Source organism: Podarcis pityusensis (assembly GCF_964106645.2).
Source record: "Podarcis pityusensis genome assembly, chromosome: 10".
Lineage (NCBI taxonomy): Eukaryota > Metazoa > Chordata > Lepidosauria > Squamata > Lacertidae > Podarcis > Podarcis pityusensis.
In genome coordinates this window covers 213,785-227,698 of record NC_138035.1, presented here as the reverse complement: position 1 = coordinate 227,698, position 13,914 = coordinate 213,785, and the positions used below count along the sequence as shown (strand labels likewise).

The 13,914-nt window shown below is 45.8% G+C and overlaps 1 protein-coding gene and 1 pseudogene across 2 annotated transcripts; both read right to left on the bottom strand.

Annotated features, from left to right (window-relative positions):
- Positions 1-7,242: 7,242 nt before the first annotated feature.
- Positions 7,243-9,727, bottom strand: LOC308457365 (olfactory receptor 13H1-like). The gene is made up of 2 exons (XM_080971127.1): positions 9,524-9,727; positions 7,243-8,594 (listed from the first exon to the last, which is right to left on the bottom strand). The coding sequence occupies exon 2, from the start codon at positions 8,583-8,585 to the stop codon at positions 7,653-7,655; it is 933 nt and encodes a 310-aa protein (XP_080827253.1). The 5' UTR covers positions 8,586-8,594; positions 9,524-9,727; the 3' UTR covers positions 7,243-7,652.
- Positions 9,728-11,289: 1,562 nt separating this feature from the next.
- LOC308457366 (olfactory receptor 13H1-like) lies at positions 11,290-12,363 on the bottom strand (annotated as a pseudogene). The gene has a single exon. The product of its transcript is annotated as an olfactory receptor 13H1-like (transcript).
- Between the last annotated feature and the right edge of the window lie 1,551 nt (positions 12,364-13,914).

Sequence of the window (13,914 nt, the reverse complement as noted above, 5' to 3'; positions counted from 1 at the left end):
GATTCCTGCAGTGTGTTTAAGTTTTTACTCTGCTAGCTATACATTGGAATCTACTCTGGATCAATATCGATCAGACAGAATTAAGCCACAGCTTTATTGATTACAGGAAACAGTAGGTTTGGCTATGGCATTGGGCATGTACGTATCCTGCATCAGGCAGCCCACCTGCTACCTGATAAGAACCTTTCAGAAGATAAGCTTTATTTTACTAGCCCAAGGCCATGACAGAACCATACAGACACCATCGAAGAAAGAAATATCAATCTATCTATCTATCTATCTATATAACTCTCTCTCTCTCTGTGTGTGTGTGAACCTCTGCCATTAGAATCATAAAATGCAAGACTTCCAGTCAGATGGTGACAGCGCCAGCAGCCCCAACTGAGTTTCCGATTTTATAGTTAAGTTTTATTGTTTTATGAACTGGTTTTAGTGTTTTATTGTTTTCTTGCTTAATTTTACTGTTTTACTGCTCTGCCACTGCGTTTGCCTGTTGTTTTGCAGATGTTATTGCCTTCACTGCAACTCAATAGTTTATGACTTAAGGTCTCACTGCCAAGTTATTTGCTGACACCTACAAAATTATTGCAAGACTATTGTGCCTCTACTGCTTATTGACTGCTTGCCTAATTTAACAACAGCAAAGATACCACTTTTGGCTTAGCAGCTAGACAGGACTCCATAGAATCTGGAATTTTTCTGCCCTACATAAGAACAGTATCTGTTCCCTAATATGATCAAAAGGAGGAAAAGGATTGTTTCATCACAGAGCTTGAGTAATCTGCCCAATTCCAAAAAAAGCAGATTAGATGACTTCATTTTTTATTATTTTTAAATAATATTTATTAATTTTCCAACCGTTTAAACACAACAAAGCAGAAAAAGAAAAAAAAGAAAAAGAAAAAAAATAAGACTAACAAAACAAGACACAAACCATTTAAAACCCAAAACAATTTCAATATCTTATCTTTCATTCCCTTATTTCCACGACCTCCTCACACCTCCCTTTTTGTATTCCACTTCTGTTAATTGTTTCAGCAATTCCTTTCCATCTTCCTCTGTTTTCTATCCTATAATTATCTTAACATATTCTAACCTTATTTTTCCCTTTAATACTCTATTAATCTATTTATACTTGATTCCTTATAGCATTTCTACTAGAGCCATATAACTTCATTCCAACATTTTTCTAACATTCATTATTTTTACAGTATTTCTATAAATAGTCTTAAACTTTTTCCAGTCTTCTTCCACCGACTCTTCTCCCTGGTCTCGGATTTCTGCCAGTCGTTTCCGCCAATTCCATATAGTCCATCAACTTCATCTGCCATTCTTCCCGAATAGATAAATCTTGTGTCTTCCAGTACTTCACAATGAGTATTCTTGCTGCTATTGTTGCATACATGAAAAAAGTTCTATCCTTCTTTAACACCAATTGGCCGACCATGCCCAGGAGAAAGGCCTCTGGTTTCTTCAAAAGGGTATATTTAAATCCCTTTTTCATTTCGTTATGAATCATCTCCCAAAGTGTCTTAATCCTTGGGCACGTCCACCAAAGGTGAACTCTAATCCTCAAGTTGGTCTGTTTTTCTTTAAGTTCAGTCATAGCAAGCGTCAACTTATGTTCATCAAATTGCCTCTGTAGGGCTGGGGCTCTCTTTCTCTTTCTCTCCAATTGTGTTACTTTACATTCGGTAACAACAGCTTTTTCCCTAGCCTCCTCCGCAGTTTGCCGTATCAAAGTAGGTTCCTGTATCAATTTCTGGGTGGTTTCTGTATTGGTATTATTTATACTTTCTGTATTTAAGTTAATTTTAGTAATTGAAACATCCACTTTCGCATTTATCGTGTCCATTTTCCTGTTAAGCTGATCCAGTGAGTCATTTATCTTATATAATGCAGCCACTAAAGCCTCTTCTGTCGACATTCCTCTTGGTTTTAAATATACTGGTACAAAGGCAGCAACAGAAGGAGCAGGGGGGCCTGATGATGGACCTCTCCTGGATTGTTGCCAAGTCCTCCCAGACCTTAATGTTTTGTCAGCAGTTGACTGGTCTGTTTTTCCTCTTCCATTTACCATAACACATAAAAGATTCAAGGTCAGTCCCAGAGTCTCATGGTTTTTAACTTGCAGCTGGAAATTCCCCTAGCCCAGCTCTTGTAAAGCAACCGGTTTCAAAGGCTTCCACTAGGGGGAAACAGTTTCTATTTGTAATAGTCAATAGTATCCTCTTTTAAACAATCCAAAATTAGTTTCAAATTAGTTTCAATTTTCAGTTACTTTTACTCCTTTTTAAAGCAGCTGGAGACAGTAGAAACAATGTATTTCTCTTGTTTAACTAGCTGTCAATGAACGTTCTAAACGCTGTCAATGAACATTCCAAAAGACGTCAGTCCTGCTAGCAGCCCGTTTCCAGGGTCAGAGCGGCGGTGTTTTAAATCTCTTCACTCTCTCCCACAGGCATACTCAGTCCGCAACTTCCCCCTCTCTTCTCCTGCCTCCAAGAGGGGGTTTAATGTTCTTTATTGATGGAAATTTAATCTTTTACAAAAGACTTTCCAGGACTCCAGCTTGCAACTTCATTGCCTCAGTCTATTTACAAAAGGGGAAGGCGGACTTCCTGTTTTGAACCTCCCCGTTACGGTACCAAATTAAACATTTAGAAATCCAATTCTTCCACTTCAGCTCTACTCACGGGTAATTACTTTAAAGTCAAATTGTCCACAGGAAAAGGTCAGCGCTCTCCGGCAACAGCTATGCGGCTTCGCTCTGTGGAAGAAGCAGACGATTCGATGCACCGCACCGCTCACCCCACGTCACTCCGGAGCCCCAAAAACCGGGGTTCCCCACGAGTGGGGGAGGCGCAAAAGGTGCCCGCCAAATCCCACGCTCACAGGCTTCTCCCGCCTGTGATTTTAACGGGTCTCTGCTTGATTAGATGACTTCATTGTGGGACACCTTCCCTCTGATCTGGGTTACCTATATCCAATAGGTTTATACTAAGTGCTCAAGGGAACACTGGTGGCACTGTGGGTTAAACCACAGAGCCTAGGACTTGCCGATTGGAAGGTCGGCAGTTCGAATCCCCGCGACTGGGTGAGCTCCCGTTGCTTGGTCCCTGCTCCTGCCAACCTAGCAGTTCGAAAGCACATCAAAGTGCAAGTAGATAAATAGGTACTGCTCCAGCGGGAAGGTAAACAGCGTTTCCATGCGCTGCTTTGGTTCGCCATGACCCGGAAGCTGTACGCCGGCTCCCTTGGCCAGTAAAGTGAGATGAGCATTGTCAGGGGTACAGGGACAGAGGCACAGGGAAGGCAGGAAATGGAGAGCGATGGAGAGGAATCCCAGGACAGCGAGGAAGAGGATAGCAATGACGCAAGGGATTCCATGAGTCTCTCCAGCGAATCAGAGGATTCCCAGAAGGGGGCGCCTGTGGTAAGGGCAAGGGGAGCCCCAGGGGGAAAGTGTCAGGAGCGGGGGGCCAGCAGGGGACCCCAAAGCGGCAGCTGGGAATCAGGGCCAGCCTCCCCACCAGAGCGCAGCGAAGGGGGGGGAGGTTCCAGTGTGTCAGAGGAAACAGCTCCGGTGACAGAGAAAGAGGAGGGGTCAGAGCAAGCCATTCTCCCGGAAGGGGAGGAGGGCAGTGAGGGGAGTAGCATAACTGTCAAAAGGAAGGTTAGAGGTTGGGCGCGCGAGCCAAGTTCAAATGAGGAAGCGCGCGGAAGAACAGGGAGCCCGGAGGAGGAGCCAGGTCCCAAAGCCCGCAGGAGGGGGGAAGAGCAGTCTGGAGATTCCGCTTCAGGAGAATCCAGGAGGGGAGGAACCCCGGCGGGCAGAAAGACCCTGCGGAAAAGGAAAGAGAGAAAAAGGTGGAGCAGCGTTAGCTTATTAAACTGGTGTAGGGGAGGGACCGATTCAGAGGGGACTTCTACCGTCTAAGGTTGACAGACGTGGGGGCTGCGCGCCTCGGTTGTGGAACTTACTATGAACTGCAATAAACGTCCTTGTATATAAGAAGAACTTGGCGTTGGTCTTTCGTGAGCTGAGACCTGAGGCAGCCCTTACAAGCATGCAACCCCAGAGTCGGCCACGACTGGACCTAATGATCAGGGGTCCCTTTACCTTTACCTAAGTGCTCAAGAGATCCAACACTTAGCCAACACTCATGATGTACAGAGTTTCTTTAAAGCCACAAAGACCATCTATGGGCCAATAAATCATGGCATATGCCCCCTACACTCAGCAGATAGTACCACACTTCTAAAAGATAAAGAAGCTATTGCACTGCTCTGGAAAGAACACTACCAACATCTCCTTAACTGCATCTCCCCCGTAGCTGCTGAGGTCCTCTCACAAATTCCACAAAAAAAAATTAGAGATGAGCTTGCAGTATCTCCAAATCTAGGAGAGTTGTGTACAGCTATTAACCAAATGAAAAACAACAAAGCCAGTGGACCTGATGGGATACCTGCTGAAATCTTCAAAGTGGGTGGAGTCGAGCTTGCACAACAACTTCACATGCTCATCGAAAAAATCTGGGAAAGAGAAGCGATCCCAGCAGACTTTAGTGATGCCAAAATTATCAATCCTGGGAAACACTGGCCTGCAAGCACTCCAATTGGAGAACAGCCTTCACCAAAGGTGTCATGGGCTTTGAAGATGCTCGAACTCAGGATGCAAGGGAGAACTGTGCCAAGAGGAAGGCACGCTTGGCAAATCCACACTGTGATCAACTCCCACCTGGAAACCAATGTCCCCACTGTGGAAAGACGTGTGGATCCAGAATTGGCCTCCACAATCACTTATGGACTCATTGTTAAAACCATGTTTATGGAAGACAATCTTACTCGGCTACGAGGGATCGCCAAAGAAGAAGACTCTTGGCAGAGTAGTGGGCAACTCAAGAGGTGAGGGCAACTCAACAAGAGAACATTGAAGCCACTATGTTACCATGAAGCCTTGTTGATTCACCTCCCGTGGACAAGCCAATACAGTGGTACCTCGGGTTAAGTACTTAATTCTTTCCGGAGGTCCGTACTTAACCTGAAACTGTTCTTAACCTGAAGACCACTTTAGCTAATGGGGCCTCGTGCTGCTGCCACGCCTCTGGAGCACGATTTCTGTTCTCATCCTGAAGCAAAGTTCTTAACCTGAAGCACTATTTCTGGGTTAGCGGAGTCTGTAACCTGAAGCGTATGTAACCTGAAGCGTATGTAACCCGAGGTACCACTGTACTTTTTGAACATGAAGCAGATCTACTGTCTGAGTTGTGCCTATTAAGTGTGCTAACACTACAATCTATCAGCACTAAACAGGAAAAGGTACTGAACTTATCATCCAAGCTAGTGTCATGGCCTCAAGGAGAGACATGGATTCCTGATAGGAACCTGGTGGGGTCGAACTTATGCTGGAGAGTCACCCCCCAACATGGACTGGATGCCCCAACCCTGCAGAGGCTGCCATTGGGAGGGGTGTTTTGGTTCATTGGCCCCCCAGTGGACTCTCGGACAGAGTCACCCCTCCTGGACCCCTCTCACAGGACCCCTGTGATTAAGTATCCAGACCAATGCCTTATTTGCCAAAGTTGTGAAAGCTGATGTGAGGTAGGCAAAAACCTGCAAGCTGGCCAGTTTGCTTGCAGGAGAAAATTCCCTTGGCCCTGGATATGGCGACTGAATAAACCATAGCAAGGCTCATAGGCAACGTGCCCACTCCCCCCCCCCCATGGACTAGGTGGGTGGGTGGAAAAATCCCACGACGATCCTCACACCAGGCCGCCCTCTTAAGTAGGGTAGGGGCAGGCTGCTTGCAACCCCCAAGCCCCTGCCTCCGATTGGCTAAGTGGGCACTGCCCACTGTTCCCTGGAGGCCTGATGTGGCTGGAGGTGGACAGCGCCAGCCAGTTAGCTTTGTAACACACATGGGAAACATAAAGCGTAGATTAAAGGAGACCCCAGCTGGATATCTGAGAATCTGGAGATTTGGAAGATCTAAGTCAATCATTCCAAATCAATTAGAGAAATAAAAATAGATCTATCAAACTGGGAAAGTTTAAATTTCTCAGGGGCAGGAAGAAGCTCTTTTATAAAAAATAAAGATATTCTGTTTCTAATACTATTATATTAAACAGGAGTGTCAGGTGGTGATGTGGTTGCTCATGAGTAACCAGGCAGGACTCCAACCTAGAATCATAGAATCCTAGAGTTGGAAGAGACCACAAGGGCCATCGAGTCCAACCCCCTGCCAAGCAGGAAACACCATCAGAGCACTCCTGACATATGGTTGTCAAGCCTCTGCTTAAAGACCTCCAAAGAAGGAGACTCCACCACACTCCTTGGCAGCAAATTCCACTGTCGAACAGCTCTTACTGTCAGGAAGTTCTTCCTAATGTTTAGGTAGAATCTTCTTTCTTGTAGTTTGGATCCATTGCTCCGTGTCCGCTTCTCTGGAGCAGCAGAAAACAACCTTTCTCCCTCCTCTATGTGACAGCCTTTTATATATTTGAACATGGCTATCATATCACCCCTTAACCTCCTCTTCTCCAGGCTAAACATGCCCAGCTCCCTTAGCCGTTCCTCATAAGGCATCGTTTCCAGGCCTTTGACCATTTTGGTTGCCCTCCTCTGGACACGTTCCAGTTTGTCAGTGTCCTTCTTGAACTGTGGTTCCCAGAACTGGACACAGTACTTTTGCAGGTTTTTATTTGTGCAGCTATTTACAGTGCAGAACCCCAAAGTTCATGTCCGTCTTAGTCTATTGCAGATTCCAGGAGTGGCCCCTTCTGGTTTCTCCCCCAGCATAAATACTTAGACACCCCAAATCTCTGCCTCCCCTCCTTACACTTCACCCCTCTGCTCAAACTGGGTGACGGAAAGGGAGTGCCTGTTTCCTGGCTGGCCAGGCTAGGTGAGGCGCTTGGGCTCTCAGTTGGCTTCCCCCTTCCCCCTCTGCTGCACTGGAGGTGTGGCTTTCCCCACCGTTGGACAAGGAGCTGCTTCTGCTCCTCAGAAACGTTGGAGGCTCTCTGTATCCCCCTGCCTCCCTCCCCTGTCCCAATGGCACTCCTCTGACAATGAGTGACAAATGAATGAAAAATAGGAATATCTAACATTTTTATGGGCATGCAGGAAACTCAGAATTACATCAAAAACATTCTGTCAACAAATATCAGGTGGTTTGATATTTCCTAACATATAATACTATTACAACACAGCCATGCTCAGAATATAAAAAAAGGTTTGCAAAATTTGCTGTCAACAAAAATAAAACAAAATGGTTCACCTGCTGAAATAAAAAAATCCCTATGCCATAAAAATAGGAGAGAACATACAGTTTTTTAATGAAACTCTGTCACTCCAAACATTTATATGATTTGGAAAAGGTTTCAAATTAAGTCAAGTCCAGAGCTGTCACCGCTTGCTGCAGTTTCCTTCAATTCTGGATGTAGATGGGGGGGCACTTCTAGGGGACATGAATCTCTGGGAGGGAAACTGGTTAACAGAACTGAGAGCTATAATGGAACAGGGCTGGTTAAATGTCATTAACAAAAAAATATGGGTGAAGGACATCAATTTCCCTCGAGTATCTTCAGATCAGACATATGCTAATAAAAGTAATTGAAAGCTATGACCTTATCATCATGTTTTGATACTTATTCTGATATTTTCCTTCCAACCATTTTCCAAAAGGCACCCTTCACATCCTTGTTTCTCAGGCTGTAGATCAAAGGGTTGAGCATAGGTGTCAAAACTCCATACATTAGAGATATGAGCTTGTCCTTTTCAGAAATCGATTTCTCTTGTGGCCTCAAGTACATGATCATGATTGTGCCATAGAAGACACTGACGACAACAAGGTGAGAGCTGCAGGTGGAAAAGGCTTTCTTGCGACCCTGTGCTGAACGGATGCGCAGTACAGCCAGGCCTATGCGCCCATATGTCACAACTATGAAACCAAAGGGTGGTATTAGGAGAAAAAGGCTGGAAATATGCATAAATAACTCACTGATACGTGTATCTGAGCAAGCCAATTTGAGGAATGACTGTAACTCACATGCAAAGTGGTTGATGATGTGTCGGCCACAGAAGTCCCTAGGTTGCAACAGGGCTGTGACTACGGTGCAGAGGAAGCAAAGTGTTACAGAGACAGCCACCAGGGCTATGCAAACTCTCCAGCTCATGATCTGCATGTAGTATAAGGGTTGGCATATAGCTACCAAGCGGTCATATGCCATGATGGCCAGGATGATGCATTCTGTTGCGACAACTAACAAACCAATGTACATCTGCGTCAGGCATCCGGAGAAGGAAATTGTGGGCATGTAAATGAAGCAGTTGACCAAGATATTTGGAAGTGCATTGTTAGTAAGGATAAGGTCAAGTGATGAGAGGACACAAAGAAAGAAATACATGGGAGTATGAAGGTCAGGATCCTTTATACTCAGCAGGATAATAAGTCCATTGCCAAGCACACTAATGAGGTAGGCAAGCAAGAGGAACCAAAAGAATACAGCCTGAGCTCTGGGGTATTCGGATAATCCAATCAAGATGAACTCAGTCACCACAGTCTCATTTTCAGCAGCCATAACATTTTCCTGCAGGTTGAAAAGAATGAAGTACAGAATTTAGAAATATGTCACAGTGGGAGGTATGTAGTTTTGGTCATCCCTAAAAAACTGCTCTATCCAAGACAGAAGACCTCGCCAAGACAAATGTATGGACCATGGGTGCCTGTTTTGCTTTGCTTTGAGTTTTGAAGATATCTGCTGTGTGTTGTTTTTCAATTTTTCTTGTGCTGTTTTTATGGTATATTGCCCTAAGAAACTTTCGTAGAAGGCAAGATGATAACAATGACTGCTACGACTACTACTAAATAAAAAATTACTGAAATTCAAAACCCACATTAATGCACATCTAAGAAATCAAAAAGGTTTTGGAACACCCAGATAGCCATTCCTTCTTCAGTAGATACCCTGTCCAAGAAAAAAAAAGAATTCTTGTGGAAGTCATAAACTCATCGACAAATATCTGAGCATGTGTTTAAAGGACAAAAAAACCAAACAAACCACCCACTGTGGAAATGCTTTGCCTCCACTGTCAGTCAGAAGTTGTAAACTTATAGTCTTACGTATAAGTGGCTCATTTCCCAAAATAAAAATTTAACACAAATTTCTCCCAACCTTTCAGTTCTCTTTAGTCAGGTAATCAAGAAAATAAAGAAAGAAGAATTGAGATAGGATTGCCATCTCAATTGTAGGTATTCACACAAACCAGCTTGACTTGCTGGGGCTGATGGGAATTGTAGTTTAGCGGCATCTGGAGGGCCAAGTGTTCCCTGTCCCTGCTATAGAGCTACTGAATCTGAACTACAGATGTAGCATTTACATGCAGATAATAAGCTCAGTTACTCCCAAAGCCCTGAATAGCTATGCCTCTGATTCTTCATCAGGCCAAGCGTTGGAAACAGTATGAATACTACTGAGAAGTCAAAGCATGGTCATCCCCTTTTTGCTAAAATGCTTACCTGCTGGTACTTCTCCTAATGTTGATCTGAGAGGTTTATAACAATATGCTCTCCACAATACATCACAGACCCAGAACACAAAGAAGTTGTAGCGGGAAAGTTGGTGTTAAGAGAGTGATGTTTGTTTTTAAGGTCAGTGAAATGAATTGAAATCTAGTTCACTTCCATGTAAACGGAAGAGTCCTGCTTAGTCCTTGAGATAAAGAAGGTAAGTATTTTGCTCTCATTTTCTTTCCCTTTTTCGTAAGCTGCATTTGTATTATAGGTCCTTCTGGAGTAAGTAAGGTAAGCCCAGAGGTGAATCCCACAAGTAATGGTATGTAATTGAACCCAGGGGGAACATACTTCACATGAACATTTTGGACTTTATTATTTCATAATCTAAATAAGACTATATTGTGAACAGTGTAGGAAGGAGGGAAATTATATGGTAAGTGTCACCACCAACATATTAGCAAAATAAATTTACTTTTCTTCTGCCTCACTATTCTTTCTTCCAATCTTTCATTTGATGGAATGTATTCCCCTCACAATGGGATGCGGGTGGTGCTGTGGTCTAAACTACAGAGCCTAGGGCTTGCCAATCAGAAGGTCAGCGGTTCAAATCCCCGCGACGGGATGAGCTCCCATTGTTCGGTCCCAGCTCCTGCCCACCTAGCAGTTCGAAAGCATGTCCAAGTTCAAGTAGATAAATAGGTACCGCTCCGGTGGGAAGTTAAACGATGTTTCCATGCACTGCTCTGGTTCACCAGAAGCGGCTTAGTCATGCTGGCCACATGACCCGGAAGCTGTCTGAGGAGAAACGCTGGCTCCCTCGGCCTATAAAGCGAGATGAGCACGCAACCCCAGAGTCGTCCGCAACTGGACCTAATACTCCACACGCACACACACACACACACACACACACACACACACACACACACGTGTGGGTCTGGGGGTTATCCAGTGGTTGCCTTCCGAAAGCAGACACTGGGAAGGAAGGTTGGGGCAGCTATCTATGGCCACCTCTGTGGGCTGAGAAAACATGTTCTGCTCCTGGACATGGAAATAGAGCTGTGGGAGGAGTAAAGATGCTGGGGAATTCCAATAAGAACAAAAATGAGACTGAAAACTGGTTTGCTTCTGTATATCAAAGCTAAGCATTCCTCAGGACAGACAACATTGGTCACATTGGAATATTTTGTTCAACAAAAGGACAACTTCACACTGTTCCTCCTCAACTGGCTTGCTCTTATACTGAATAAGCATATCTCTTTTTTCATGTGTTCCCAAGTTCTGAAGGCATAGTTAAGCTGGGAGGCTTTCCATAGAGCAGCAAAGGTGTCTGCCTGGTTGTCAGACTTGGGAACCTTCACAATTTTTATCACAGAAATTAGTTAGGCTGAACAGTAAAGGTTAATTTGCTTCAACTCTACAGTGAGGGTGTAATTTGTCCCACTGAGAGAGCCAGTGTGGTGTAGTGGTTAAGAGAGATGGACTGGTAATCTGGTGAGCCGGGTTCGCTTCCCCGCTACTCCACATGCAGTTGCTGGGTGACCTTGGGCTAGTGACACTTCTCTGAGGTCTCTCAGCCTCACTCACCTCACAGAGGGTTTGTTGTGGGGGAGGAAGGCAAAGGAGATGGTTAGCCACTTTGAGACTCCTTAAAGGGAGTGAAAGGCAGGATATCAAGTCCAAACTGCTCCCCCCCTCCTCCTCCTCTTCTTTACCACGACTTCCTCTTGTTATCAGAAATTGCCCACTATCAAATGCAATCCATTTGATACTTATTCTGATATTTTCCTTCCAACCAGTTTCCAAAAGGCACCCTTCACATCCCTGTTTCTCAGGCTGTAGATCAAAGGGTTGAGCATAGGTGTCAAAGCTCCATATGCTACAGATATGAGCTTGTCCTTTTCAGAAACTGATTTCCCTTGTGGCCTCAAGTACATGATCATGATTGTGCCATAGAAGACACTGACGACAGCAAGGTGAGAGCTGCAGGTGGAAAAAGCTTTCTTGCGACCCTGTGCTGAACGGATGCGCAGTACAGCCAGGCCTATGCGCCCATATGTCACAACTATGAAACCAAAGGGAGGTATTAAAATAGAGATGCTGGCAGCTTGCATAAAGAGCTCACTAGCATGAATGTCAGAGCAAGCCAGTTTGAGGAACGACTCCAGCTCACATGCAAAATGATTGATGACATTTTGTCCACAGAAGTCAGTAGGCCGCAACAGTGCATTGATCAGAGTTATCAGGAAAGGAAAGCCCACAGATGCAGTCACAAGGCAGAGGCAAAATTTCCAGCTCATGATCTTCATGTAGTGCAAGCGCTGGCATATAGCCACAAAGCGGTCATATGCCATGAGCGCAAGCCGACACACTCAGTGGAGACAAGTAATAGACCTATGTACATCTGGGACAGGCATCTGTAGAAGGAAATTGTAGGCCTGTAAATGAAGCAGTTGACCAAGACCTCTGGAACTGTATTGCTGATGAGGGCAATGTCTATAGAAGATAGAGCACACAGAAAGAAATACATGGGAGTATGAAGCCTGGGGTCCACAATAATTAGCATGATAATGAGGCCATTACCAAGAAAGCTAGTGAGGTAGACTACCAAGAGGAAGAAGAAGAAGATGGTTTGAGCTCTGGGGTATTCGGATAATCCAATCAAGATGAACTCTGTCACCATTGTCTCATTTGCAGGTCCCATGGCATTCTGTGACTGGTATCTCCTGCAGGGAAGAAAGGTCAATGTGTTTAGAAGCACAGACAGAGGTTTCTCTAAGAAGCATCCACCCCCTTGTAATCCAGCAGAGAGCCAGGCATGTCCAAGCTCACGGGCTGCTTTCCAACTCATTTATGCACAATTAGATCCCACTGAAATCAGTCAGTGCTGCTGTTGGTTTGATAACTTATTGTACTAGGGTTGTCATATTTCAAGAAATATGGGCACAAAAAGTTCTTGAGGTTTTTTAGGGCCATTGCCCCATAGCCCCACCACCACCGCCAAGCCAGAGCCAGAGCCTGGGTCACCTGTGCCTGCACCAAAGCCTGAACCAGAGCACACACACCCCGCACATATTTTTTTTAACCCCAGATCCAGGACATTTACTGTAAAATGTGAAATTTCCCCCTGGATGGGCATGTAGGACCCCGAAAAGAGGACATGTCCAGGAATTCCTAGACAGATGGCAACCCTATATTATAACTACAGTGGTGCCTCGCAAGACGAAATTAATCCGTTCCGCGAGTGTCTTCGTCTAGCGGTCTTTTCGTCTTGCGAAGCAACCCTATTAGCGGCTGTCAGGGGTTCAGGGACAGAGGCACAGGGTAGGCAGGAGATGGAGAGCGATGGGGATGAATCCCAGGACAGCGAGGAAGAGGATGACAATGACTCTAGAGATTCCATGAGTCTTTCCAGCGAATCAGAGGATTCCCAGAAGGGGGCGCCGGTGGTCAAGGCCAGGGGAACCCCAGGGGGGACGTGTCAGGAGCAGGGGGCCAGCGGGGGATCCCAAAGTGGCAGCTGGGCGTCAGGACCAGCCTCCCCGCCAGAGTGCAGCGAAGGGGGTGGAGGTTCCAGTGTATCAGGGGAGGCGGCTCCGGCAGTAGAGAAAGGAGGGAGGTCGGAGCAAGCCACCCTCCCGGAAGGGGAGGGGAGTAGTGAAGGGAGTAGCGTAGCTGTCAAAAGGAAAGTTAGAGGTTGGGCGCGCGCGCCAAGTTCAAATGTAGAGGCGCGCGGAAGTACAGGGAGCCCGGAGGAGGGGCCAGGTCCCAAAGCCCGCAGGAGGGGGCAAGAGCAGTCTGATTCCGCGTCGGAGGAATCCAGGAGGGGCGAAACCCCAGCGGGCATAAAGACCCTGCGGAAAAGGAAAGAGAGAAAGAGGTGGAGCAGCGCAAGCCTCTTAAACTGGTGCAGGGGAGGGACGGATTCAGAGGGGACTTCAGCGGTCTAAGCCTAGCAGACGTAGGGCTGCGCGCCTCGGATCTGAAGCAAACAATGAACTGCAATAAACACTTTTGTATATAAGAAGAGATAGGCGTTGGTCTTTTGTGAGCTGAGACTTGAGGCAGCCCTGACAGCGGCTTAGCAGATTAGAGCTATTAGCAGTTTAGCGGCTATTAAAGGCTTAGCGGCTTAGCTGCTAAAAGGCTATTAGCGGCTTAGCGGCTTAGAAAAAAGGGGGGGGAAGCGAAAAAAAATCTCAAGACTCGCAAGACATTTTCATCTTGCGAAGCAAGCCCATAGGGAAATTCGTCCTGCGAAGCAACTCAAAAACGGAAAACCCTTTCGTCTAGCGAGTTTTCCGTCTTGCGAGGCATTCGTCTTGCGGGGCACCACTGTACCTGACTTCCCAGCAGCACAGTTCCCACAGTTCCCATTTCTGGGAGGGGCAAAGCAG

Excerpts from the sequence above, each read along its gene's own strand:
- LOC308457365 (XM_080971127.1), bottom strand. The coding sequence starts at position 8,585 with ATGGCTGCTGAAAATGAGACTGTGGTGACTGAGTTCATCTTGATTGGA.